This window comes from Scomber scombrus, chromosome 3 (genome assembly GCF_963691925.1).
Source record: "Scomber scombrus chromosome 3, fScoSco1.1, whole genome shotgun sequence".
Classification (NCBI taxonomy): domain Eukaryota; kingdom Metazoa; phylum Chordata; class Actinopteri; order Scombriformes; family Scombridae; genus Scomber; species Scomber scombrus.
The window spans coordinates 34,828,484-34,841,852 of NC_084972.1; the positions used below are offsets into that span (position 1 = coordinate 34,828,484).

The 13,369-nt window shown below is 34.4% G+C and overlaps 1 protein-coding gene across 1 annotated transcript in view; it reads left to right on the forward strand.

Annotated features, from left to right (window-relative positions):
• Nucleotides 1–11,938, forward strand: part of nicn1 (nicolin 1) — a 16,090-nt gene extending 4,152 nt beyond the window's left edge. The window contains 6 exon segments of the mRNA XM_062415789.1: nucleotides 7,152–7,182; nucleotides 7,185–7,285; nucleotides 8,610–8,723; nucleotides 9,648–9,716; nucleotides 10,594–10,698; nucleotides 11,822–11,938. Coding sequence (XP_062271773.1) covers nucleotides 7,152–7,182; nucleotides 7,185–7,285; nucleotides 8,610–8,723; nucleotides 9,648–9,716; nucleotides 10,594–10,698; nucleotides 11,822–11,863 — 462 coding nt within the window. The 3' untranslated portion in view covers nucleotides 11,864–11,938.
• The last annotated feature ends 1,431 nt before the right edge of the window (nucleotides 11,939–13,369 follow it).

Below are 13,369 nucleotides of genomic sequence, written 5' to 3' on the forward strand. Positions count from 1 at the left end.
TCACCTGATAATCATACTACAACAGTTATTTCAGAAAAATGTGTTTTTGCATATTTTTGGGGAATTTTATTTTGAAATATCATCAATAGCGTTAATATTATACAGTGTAGGATGACCAAAATTATGATACACAACAAGGGTCACCTGATAATCATACTACAACAGTCATTTCAGAAAAAAAAAATTGCATATTTTTGGGGAATTTTATTTTGAAATATCGTCAATAGCGTTAATATTATACACTGTAGGATGACCAAAATTATGATACACAACAAGGGTCACCTGATAATCATACTACAACAGTCATTTCAGAAAAAAGACTATTTGCATATTTTTGTGGAATTTTATTGTGAAAAATCGTCAATAGCGTTAATATTATACACTGTATACTCACCAAAATCATGCTACACAACAATGGTCACCTGATAATCATACTACAACAGTTATTTCATTAAAAAAAAAAGTTAACATATTTTTGGGGAATTTTATTTTGAAATATCGTCAATAGCGTTAATATTATACACTGTAGGATGACCAAAATCATGATACACAACAAGGGTCACCTGATAATCATACTACAACAGTCATTTCAGAAAAAAAACTTTTTGCATATTTTAGGGGAATTTTATTGTGAAAAATCGTCAATAGCGTTAATATTATACACTGTAGGATGACCAAAATCATGCTACACAACAAGGGTCACCTGATAATCATACTACAACAGTTATTTCATTAAAAAAAAAAATTGCATATTTTTGGGGAATTTTATTTTGAAATATTATCAATAGCGTTAATATTATAAACTGTATACTCACCAAAATCATGCTACACAACAAGGGTCACCTGATAATCATACTACAACAGTCATTTCAGGAAAAAAAAAATTGCATATTTTTGGGGAATTTTATTGTGAAAAATCGTCAATAGCGTTAATATTATACACTGTTTACTCACCAAAATTATGATACACAACAATGGTCACCTGATAATCATACTACAACAGTCATTACATTAAAAAATAAATATTTTTTCATATTGTTTGGGAATTTTATTGTGAAAAATCGTCAATAGCGTTAATATTATACAGTGTAGGATGACCAAAATCATGCTACACAACAATGGTCACCTGATAATCATACTACAACAGTTATTTCAGGAAAAAAAAAACTTTTTGCATATTTTTGGGGAATTTTATTTTGAAATATCGTCAATAGCGTTAATATTATACACTGTATACTCACCAAAATCATGATACACAACAAGGGTCACCTGATAATCATACTACAACAGTTATTTCAGGAAAAAATATCTTTTTGCATATTTTTGGGGAATTTTATTGTGAAAAATCGTCAATAGCGTTAATATTATACACTGTATACTCACCAAAATCATGATACACAACAAGGGTCACCTGATAATCATACTACAACAGTCATTTCAGAAAAAAAACTTTTTGCATATTTTTGGGGAATTTTATTTTGGAATATCGTCAATAGCGTTAATATTATACACTGTAGGACGACCAAAATCATGCTTCACAACAATGGTCACCTGATAATCGTACTACAACAGTCATTTCATAAAAAAAAATCTTTTTGCATATTTTTTGGGATTTTTATTGTGAAATATCGTCAATAGCGTTAATATTATACACTGTATACTCACCAAAATCATGCTACACAACAAGGGTCACCTGATAATCGTACTACAACAGTTATTTCAGGAAAAAAAAACTTTTTGCATATTTTTGGGGAATTTTATTTTGAAATATCGTCAATAGCGTTAATATTATACACTGTATACTCACCAAAATCATGCTACACAACAAGGGTCACCTGATAATCGTACTACAACAGTCATTTCAGGTAAAAAAAATTGCATATTTTTGGGGAATTTTATTGTGAAAAATCGTCAATAGCGTTAATATTATACACTGTAGGATGACCAAAATCATGATACACAACAAGGGTCACCTGATAATCATACTACAACAGTTATTTCAGAAAAAAAAAATTCATATTTTTGGGGAATTTTATTGTGAAAAATCGTCAATAGCGTTAATATTATACACTGTTTACTCACCAAAATCATGCTACACAACAAGGGTCACCTGATAATCATACTACAACAGTTATTTCATTAAAAAAAAAATTGCATATTTTTGGGGAATTTTATTTTGAAATATTATCAATAGCGTTAATATTATAAACTGTATACTCACCAAAATTATGCTACACAACAAGGGTCACCTGATAATCATACTACAACAGTTATTTCAGGAAAAAAAAAATTGCATATTTTTGGGGAATTTTATTGTGAAAAATCGTCAATAGCGTTAATATTATACACTGTTTACTCACCAAAATTATGATACACAACAATGGTCACCTGATAATCATACTACAACAGTCATTACATTAAAAAATAAATATTTTTTCATATTGTTTGGGAATTTTATTGTGAAAAATCGTCAATAGCGTTAATATTATACACTGTATACTCACCAAAATCATGCTACACAACAAGGGTCACCTGATAATCATACTACAACAGTCATTTCAGGAAAAAAAAAAATTGCATATTTTTGGGGAATTTTATTTTGAAATATCATCAATAGCGTTAATATTATACACTGTATACTCACCAAAATCATGCTACACAACAAGGGTCACCTGATAATCGTACTACAACAGTTATTTCAGGAAAAAAAAACTTTTTGCATATTTTTGGGGAATTTTATTTTGAAATATCGTCAATAGCGTTAATATTATACACTGTATACTCACCAAAATCATGCTACACAACAAGGGTCACCTGATAATCACACTACAACAGTCATTTCAGGTAAAAAAAATTGCATATTTTTGGGGAATTTTATTGTGAAAAATCGTCAATAGCATTAATATTATACACTGTAGGATGACCAAAATCATGATACACAACAAGGGTCACCTGATAATCATACTACAACAGTTATTTCAGAAAAAAAAATTCATATTTTTGGGGAATTTTATTGTGAAAAATCGTCAATAACGTTAATATTATACACTGTTTACTCACCAAAATCATGCTACACAACAAGGGTCACCTGATAATCATACTACAACAGTCATTTCAGAAAAAACATTTTTTTGCATATTTTTAGGGAATTTTATTGTGAAATTGTGAAAAAATCGTCAATAGCGTTAATATTATACACTGTAGGACGACCAAAATCATGCTTCACAACAATGGTCCACCTGATAATCGTACTACAACAGTCATTTCATAAAAAAAAAATCTTTTTGCATATTTTTTTGGGATTTTTTATTGTGAAATATCGTCAATAGCGTTAATATTATACACTGTTTTACTCACCAAAATCATGCTACACAACAAGGGTCACCTGATAATCATACTACAACAGTTATTTCATTAAAAAAAAAAAATTGCATATTTTTGGGGAATTTTATTTTGAAATATTATCAATAGCGTTAATATTATAAACTGTATACTCACCAAAAATTATGCTACACAACAAGGGTCACCTGATAATCATACTACAACAGTTATTTCAGGAAAAAAAAAATTGCATATTTTTGGGGAATTTTATTGTGAAAAATCGTCAATAGCGTTAATATTATACACTGTTTACTCACCAAAATTATGATACACAACAATGGTCACCTGATAATCATACTACAACAGTCCATTACATTAAAAAATAAATATTTTTTCATATTGTTTTGGGAATTTTTATTGTGAAAAATCGTCAATAGCGTTAATATTATACACTGTATACTCACCAAAATCATGCTACACAACAAGGGTCACCTGATAATCATACTACAACAGTCATTTCAGGAAAAAAAAAAAAATTGCATATTTTTGGGGAATTTTATTTTGAAATATCATCAATAGCGTTAATATTATACACTGTATACTCACCAAAATCATGCTACACAACAAGGGTCACCTGATAATCGTACTACAACAGTTATTTCAGGAAAAAAAAAACTTTTTTGCATATTTTTGGGGAATTTTATTTTGAAATATCGTCAATAGCGTTAATATTTATACACTGTATACTCACCAAAATCATGCTACACAACAAGGGTCACCTGATAATCACACTACAACAGTCATTTCAGGTAAAAAAAAATTGCATATTTTTGGGGAATTTTATTGTGAAAAAATCGTCAATAGCGTTAATATTATACACTGTAGGATGACCAAAAATCATGATACACAACAAGGGTCACCTGATAATCATACTACAACAGTTATTTCAGAAAAAAAAAAATTCATATTTTTGGGGAATTTTATTGTGAAAAATCGTCAATAACGTTAATATTATACACTGTTTACTCACCAAAATCATGCTACACAACAAGGGTCACCTGATAATCATACTACAACAGTTATTTCATTAAAAAAAAAAATTGCATATTTTTGGGGAATTTTATTTTGAAAATATTATCAATAGCGTTAATATTATAAAACTGTATACTCACCAAAATTATTGCTACACAACAAGGGTCACCTGATAATCATACTACAACAGTTATTTCAGGAAAAAAAAAAATTGCATATTTTTTGGGGAATTTTATTGTGAAAAATCGTCAATAGCGTTAATATTATACACTGTTTACTCACCAAAATTATGATACACAACAATGGTCACCTGATAATCATACTACAACAGTCATTACATTAAAAAATAAATATTTTTTTCATATTGTTTGGGAATTTTATTGTGAAAAAATCGTCAATAGCGTTAATATTATACACTGTTTACTCACCAAAATCATGCTACACAACAAGGGTCACCTGATAATCATACTACAACAGTTATTTCAGGAAAAAAAAAAATTGCATATTTTTGGGGAATTTTTATTTTGAAAATATCGTCAATAGCGTTAATATTATACACTGTAGGATGACCAAAATCATGCTACACAACAACGGTCACCTGATAATCATACTACAACAGTTATTTCAGGAAAAAAAAAATTGCATATTTTTGGGGAATTTTATTTTGAAATATCGTCAATAGCGTTAATATTATACACTGTAGGATGACCAAAATCATGATACACAACAAGGGTCACCTGATAATCATACTACAAACAGTCCATTTAAGAAAAATGTGTTTTTGCATATTTTTGGGGAATTTTATTTTGAAAAATCATCAATAGCGTTAATATTATACACTGTTTTACTCACCAAAATCATGCTACACAACAAGGGTCACCTGATAATCATACTACAACAGTCATTTCAGGAAAAAAAAAAAATTGCATATTTTTTGGGGAATTTTATTTTGAAATATCATCAATAGCGTTAATATTATACACTGTAGGATGACCAAAATCATGATACACAACAAGGGTCACCTGATAATCATACTACAACAGTCCATTTCAGGAAAAAAAACTTTTTGCATATTTTAGGGGAATTTTATTGTGAAATATCGTCAATAGCGTTAATATTATACACTGTATACTCACCAAAATCATGCTACATTTGCACAACTGAAACATCTGTACATAGTTTTTCATTATTTGATAGGTGATGGCAATCTAACCATTTATTAATTTCTTAGACGGCTTGTGTGCACAATATCCGCTTACTTTGAGTTTGGGAGAGCTGGTCTACGGGCCCCTCTCTGGATTGCTGCAACTGTCTTTGCTACCCGGGCTGGTGAAAGCGTGGCGGCTCGTGACACCGGTTTGCCGGTCACACAAGAGATGTCTGGTATGATCCGGCGGGTCCGGTACCAGCCCCACAGCCAAGACCACCTCAATTAGGTTCTGCTGCTTCCAGTGATCTACGGGTCCTTTTGGAGGCCAGCCAACATGTGTGCTCGCTCGGAGGGGCAGTGCCGCAGAGATGTGGCTCGTCTCCAGCAGCACTTAGAGTACCTAGGCCTGCACCTCAACAGGAAGAAGAGCAGGCTCCAGCCCTCACGGTCCACGGAGTTCCTCGGCATGTGTTTGGATGCCAGGGCAGGGACTCTTTATTTGCCGCCCTCAGGACTTGCTTGTCCCAGTTCACACACACACACACACACACACACAATACACACACACACACACACACACACACACACACACATACACACACACACACATACACACACACACACACACATACAAACACACACACACACACACATACACACACACACACACACACACACACACACACACACATACACACACACACACATACACACACACACACACACATACAAACACACACACACACACACATACACACACACACACACACACACACATATACACACACACACATATACACACACACACATACACACACACACATATACACACACACACACATTTTTAAATATTTAATTTTATCCTGCAGGTCTCCAGGAAACAACAACGTCATGTGATCCAGTTTTAAGTTGATGCTAAAAAGCTCAAATAAACATTATTATTATTATTATTGTTATATTTATTATTATTATTATTATTATTATTATTATTATTATTATTGTTATATTTATTATTACCATTAGTAGTTGTATGATTTCTTAAATTATTATTATTTTAAAGTACTATTATTATTATTATTATTATTATTATTATTATTATTATTATAATATTTGTATTATTATTTATATATTTTATATATTTATTAAGTTATTATTTTAATTATTATTACATTACTATAATCAATATTTAATTATAATAATTATACTTATTGTTATTATTATGATAACCAAAGATAGAAAAATGAAATATTCAATGAATCTGTAATTCCACATTTTAGACAGTTCTCTGATATTATCATCATATTTATGAACTTTATCTCTTATAATCCCATTATTTTATATTAAATCCTGATTCCAGTAACGTAGTTTACATTTGTTATGTTTTGATTTTGAACATATTCAGTAAACTTTATGACTTATTTTCCATCTGAGTCGTAACTTCTACCCACTCAGATCTTCATATATCAGATAATACTAAAGAGGACTGTAACTGTATTTATATTTATATGTGTGTGTGTGTGTGTGTGTGTGTGTGTGTGTGGGTGTGGGTGTGTGTGTGGGTGTGTGTGTTTGTGTGTGTGTGTGTGTGTGTTTGTGTGTGTGTGTGTGTGTGTTTGTGTGTGGGTGTGTGTGTGTGTGTGTGTGTCAGATCGAGGAAATCACCTTTAAGAACTACTACACGCCCCCGCTAAGTGGTCCACTGCCCTGAGAGACCTGCCTCTGATGGAGAACCCCCACACTGAGGGGGGGTCGCAGGACTACTACTCCATCCACAGGACACAGGTAAAGAAAGAAGGAAGGTAGGATGGGAGGGGAGGAAGAAAGGAAAGAAGGAAGGAAACGAACAAAGAAGGGAAGTTAGGAAGGAAGGATAGATGGACACAGGTAGGAGCTTTATGCTATATGCAACATATGCAAACAAAAACAAAAAACAACACATAGCAGCGGTCTCAAACTGAAGGCTGCGTGCCTGAAACACAGAGCCAACACTCATATACCCAGGTGCTGCAGTCACCCGTCTATAAAGAGGAGGCGGAGGTGAGAAAACGGCATCAATTGTGCCTCAAAATAATCAGAATTAACAATAAATCACAATTTCATAATTGTTACCAATTCAACTCAAACCATAATATTTCATGTTCGTATCTCACAATTAATCAGATAAATAATAATAGTAGACCAGAAAAAATCAAATATTCATCGAAACATAAATCAAGCATTTGGCTCCAACAAAAGGAAAGGAGGGAGGAAGGAAGGAAGGAAAGAAAGGAAGGAAGGAAGGTAGGAAGGAAGGAAGGAAGGAAGGAAGGAAGGAAGGAAGGAAGGAAGGAAGGAAGGAAAGAAAGAAAAGAAGGAAGGACAGATGGAGGGAAGGAAGGAAGGAAGGAAAGAAAGAAAAGAAGGAAGGACAGATGGAGGGAACATTTACACTAACAGATGAAGACATTGGTTAGAAAATTAGAAAAGTCATCAAATGTAATAAGTTACATTACTTATTACATTATAAACAGAGTAACTAGTAATCTATTACATTTTAAACAGAGTAATCTATTACATTTTAAACAGAGTAACTAGTAATCTATTACATTTTAAACAGTAACTAGTAATCTGTTACATTTTAAACAGTAACTATTAATCTATTACATTTTAAACAGAGTAATCTATTACATTTTAAACAGAGTAATCTGTTACATTTTAAACAGTAACTAGTAATCTATTACATTTTAAACAGTAACTATTAATCTATTACATTTTAAACAGAGTAATCTATTACATTTTAAACAGAGTAATCTATTACATTTTAAACAGTAACTAGTAATCTATTACATTTTAAACAGTAACTATTAATCTATTACATTTTAAACAGAGTAATCTATTACATTTTAAACAGAGTAATCTATTACATTTTAAACAGAGTAACTAGTAATCTATTACACTTTAAAGAGAGTAACTAGTAATGTATTACACATTAAACAGAGTAACTAGTAATCTATTACATTTTAAACATAGTAACTAGTAATCTATTACATTTTAAACAGAGTAACTAGTAATCTATTACATTTTAAACAGAGTAATTAGTAATCAGAGTAATCTATTACATCTCCAGCTGCAGGTGGATCCTGATCATGTGATGTCTGTCAGACTGATCCTGAGGCAGCCGTCTGCAGCCTGGTTGAACTTCAGCCTGGAGGACATAAAGATCTACCCCCACATGGAGCCGGTGAGGGCTTTTATTCTGAAAATATCTACCCCCACATGGAGCCGGTGAGGGCTTTTATTCTGAAAATATCTACCCCCACATGGAGCCGGTGAGGGCTTTTATTCTGAAAATATCTACCCCCACATGGAGCCGGTGAGGGCTTTTATTCTGAAAATATCTACCCCCACATGGAGCCGGTGAGGGCTTTTATTCTGAAAATATCTGCCCCCACATGGAGCCGGTGAGGGCTTTTATTCTGAAAATATCTGCCCCCACATGGAGCCGGTGAGGGCTTTTATTCTGAAAATATCTGCCCCCACATGGAGCCGGTGAGGGCTTTTATTCTGAAAATATCTGCCCCCACATGGATCACAATGAAAGTTATCTAAAGGCATTTGTCCATTTTTATTGATTACAGCATGTTTCTTTTTATTTATTTATTTATTACAACATATTTAAAAAAAACATTCAGACATTTTTGTCTTTGTCAAAAAAAACCAGAAAAAAATCCAGATGAAAATCAGTGAAGCTCATTCTGTGTCTCTGGGTTTCTAATTTAAATAAAGTTTATTGGCAATGAGAGATCAGCAGTACAGATTATTATAAATAAATATACAAAATATAAATATCAACAAACATTAAGTATAATATAAATTTAAAGGTTAAAATCAGTGTGAGTCAGAAGGCGTTTAATGTTGCTGTTCTTGATTCGACCACTAGATGGAGTTAATGTTGCTGTTCCTGAATCGACCACTAGATGGAGTTAATGTTGCTATTCCTGATTCGACCACTAGATGGAGTTAATGTTGCTGTTCCTGATTCGACCACTAGATGGGTTTAATGTTGCTGTTCTTGATTCGACCACTAGATGGAGACACAGCTGTTTGGTTTCATTTAATCTACCTTTCAAAATAAAATGAGGTTTACTGCTCTTTTATTTTGTAGGATCCAGAGAAGGAGGTTTCTGATTGGCTGTCGGATCTGACCCTGATCGACCAGCATCCTGATCTGGAGGTACGTCTCCTCCTCCTGCTCCTCCTCCTCTTCTTCACCTGTCACCTCCTGCTCCTCCTCTTCACCTCTCCTCCTCCTGCTCCTCAACACCTGTCTCCTCTTCCTCACATTTCTTCTCGTCCTCCTCATGTCTCTTCCTGCTCCTCACCTGTCTCCTTCTCCTCACCTCTCCTCCTCCTGTCTCCTCCTCCTCATGTCTCCTCCTGCTCCTCCTCCTCATGTCTCCCTCACCTGTCTCCTCCTCCTCGTGTCTCTTCCTCACCTGTCTCCTCCTCCTCTGCCTCCTCACCTGTCTCCTCCTCCTCATGTCTCCTCCTCACCTGTCTCCTCCTCCTCATGTCTCCTCCTCCTCCTGTCTCCTCCTCATGTCTCCTGCGCTTCCTCACCTGTCTCCTCCTCCTCCTCTTACTCTTCTGTCTCCTCCTGTTCCTCCTCCTCACCTCTCCTCCTGCTCCTCCTCACCTGTCTCCTTCTCCTCCTCCTCCTCACCTCTCCTCCTCCTCACCTGTCTCCTCCTGCTCTTCCTCCTCACCTCTCCTCCTCCTGCTCCTTCTCCTCCTCACCTCTTCTCCTGCTCCTCCTCCTCTTCCTCACCTCTCCTCCTGTTCCTCCTCCTCCTCCTCCTGATCCTCCTCCTCCTACTTACCTGTCTCCTCCTGCTCCTCCTCATCTTTCCTCCTGCTCCTCCTCCTGCTCCTCCTCCTCCTCCTCCTCCTCACCTGTCTCCTCCTCCTCATTCTCACCGCTCCTCCTTATGTCTCCTTCTGCTCCTCCTCTCTCCTCCTCACCTGTCCTCCTTCTCCTCCTCCTGCTCCTCCTCCTCCTGCACCTCCTCCTCACCTGTCACCTCCTCCTCACCTGTCTCCTCCTCCTCCAGGGACTCCCGGACCCTCAGACGGTCTCCTCCAGCCTCCAGCAGATGTGGGCTCTGACGGAGGTGATGCAGACCAACCAGACCACCGCCTCCATCGGACGCTTCGACGTGAGTCTCAAACATCATCAGCTGATTATTGATCATATTGATTAAATGATCAGATTATTGATAACTGATCGTAGAGCAGCTTCCATTCAGGTTAAAGGAATTCAAAGTGACTCACAGCTGATAAAAAACAGAAAGAAAAGGAAGAAAAATAAAATGTCTAATGTGGTTTAAAATGTGTATATTAGTAAATAAACTGTGTCTCATCTCCACTAATCACAGAGTTTATGTCGAGTTAATTGACTAAAATGTTTTTTAAATGTCACTTTATACAAATGATGGTTTGATCAATTCCTCATGTTTAAATAAAAAGGTCATAAATTAGATTCTCACTAGTTAAAATGTTGTTTCTGACACCTGGAACATAAAAGCATCAGAGAGGAGTCATTAAAACATGTCTGAACACACACACACATACCTGTTTTTAGTACCTTGTGGGGACCCCTGACTGGTTGGTGCCTTGTGGGATCCTCCCTTTCTAAAAGGTCTACAGACATAATTTTAATTGCTAAATTCATCATATTTTTCTGTGAACACAACAATGACAAGTATTTAAACTAATTTTGGATTGAAACCTTAATATTGTTTTACATTAATACTGCATCTAATAGTCCAGAATGCCAGAGAGAAATTCGCTAAATTAATTTCAGGTTGTGGTCCCCATCAGGATAGAAAAACAAACACACACACATACTTGTTTTTAGTACATTGTGGGGACCCCTGACTGGCTGGTGCCTTGTGGGATCCTCCCTTTCTAAAGGGTCTACAGACATAATTTTAACTGCTAAATTCATCATATTTTTCTGTGAACACAAAAATGACAAGTATTTAAACTAATCAATTACATTAATAAATATTATTATTCTTTTACATTAATACTGCATCTAATAATTGTGAATGCCAGGGAGAAATTTGTTAAATTAATTTCAGGTTGTGGTCCCCATCAGGATAGAAAAACAAACACACACACACACACACACACACACACACACACACACACACACACACACACACACACACACACACACACACACACACACACACACACACACACACAATAACTGAAAATCACTGTATTGGACTTTAAAAGATCATAAAACACTTAATTTTCTGTATTTTTCCACAGGTGGACGGCTGCTACGATATCAACCTGCTCTCTCTCACATGAGCCACACAGGAGGATGAATGTTCAGTTTATGTAAAATATGAAATCTGCTTTAGAGCCACTAAGACGGGGTGCAGAAAAAAAAACATATAAAGGATAAATTGTGTTTAGTTTGTTGCTGAAATCTCAACTAAACATGATCTCACTAAAACACTGCAGCTCTGCACACTGACACACTAAAGAAATGTTTAATGTGATGAACTCATGAATAAAAATACAATTAAACACAATATAACAATAAAAAGCCAAAGCTTGCTCCTTGATCTTAGTTTTTATTGTTTTTTTATTAAACAGTGGCCAATGAGAGCTAACATGACTTATGTTAATTTCCCCTATTTTTCATTACAAATCTACACTTTTACTCTGCGTGCACTTTATTATTATTTAAAAGAAGAAATGAGTCAGTATTATCTGCACTCATGTTTTCACTGATTCAGCCATTCAATGATCTTTAAGTTCTGTTACATGATAACACTGCTGTTGAATTGTATTAATGTCTGTCTTTTATTATAAACTGTCTTTAAAATGTTATTATTGAAAGTTTAACTGAATGAGAAACTGTTTCTGAGCTTCTGTGAAACAAACTAAGATGTTAAAGAATGTGAAGACTGTGACTGTACATTTAATTGTATTTTATGTATTAATTTGTATTATTTATGTGTCAAAAAAAGTCAAAGTCCTGCATATGTTTATATAATGATGTTAACTGTGGATCAATCTCAGTGCATGATTATATATCTATGTGTGTTTATGAGGTCTTAACTTCTATTTTCAGACCTTGAGAGAACTCATATTTTCTCAAATCCGTCTTAAATCAGCTGCTTTAATGTCCAATAAAACACATTCCTGCTTCATGTAATTGTTCCTTTTCTTCATACCAGCTGATAAATTATCCTTTAAAGTGACGTCCGTGATCTAATGTTCATCTAAACATAATAATATGAAGTTTCAGCAGGTTGTTTTCTTCTACAATTATTCTGATTTTCAGTTATAATTCCTACTCTGAAGCTCAACTCTGGTATCAGATTCACTCTTTATGCTTCAGCCCCTTTTTGTGCTTTTATGCGTGAACATCTTGAAACAACATGCTGAACTTTAAACTGTTTTACTCAATTTAACGTTTTGTTTTCTGTGTTTGTGTTAGTGCATGATTGTCTTTATTATAACTTATATTTTCTGCTATTTTTAACCCTTCTATGACTGTAAAGCTCTAATTTACAGAACTGCTGCTGTATGATTTTGTTCTTTACAAATAAACTGCACTGTAACTTTAAGACTGACATGAATTCAGCTTTAACTGAATTAGACAACAGTTAATTGATTAGTTGCCGACTAATTAATTAATCACCACCTGTTTCGATGATCCATTCATCATTTGGAGTAATTCTCTAAGAACAAAAAAGGCCTAATTCTCTTATTGCAGCTTTTGAAATGACTGAATAAAACCCACCACCCTACGGAGCAGCAGTTAAATAATACCAGTGTTTTACTAAAATAAAGTGCCTGATA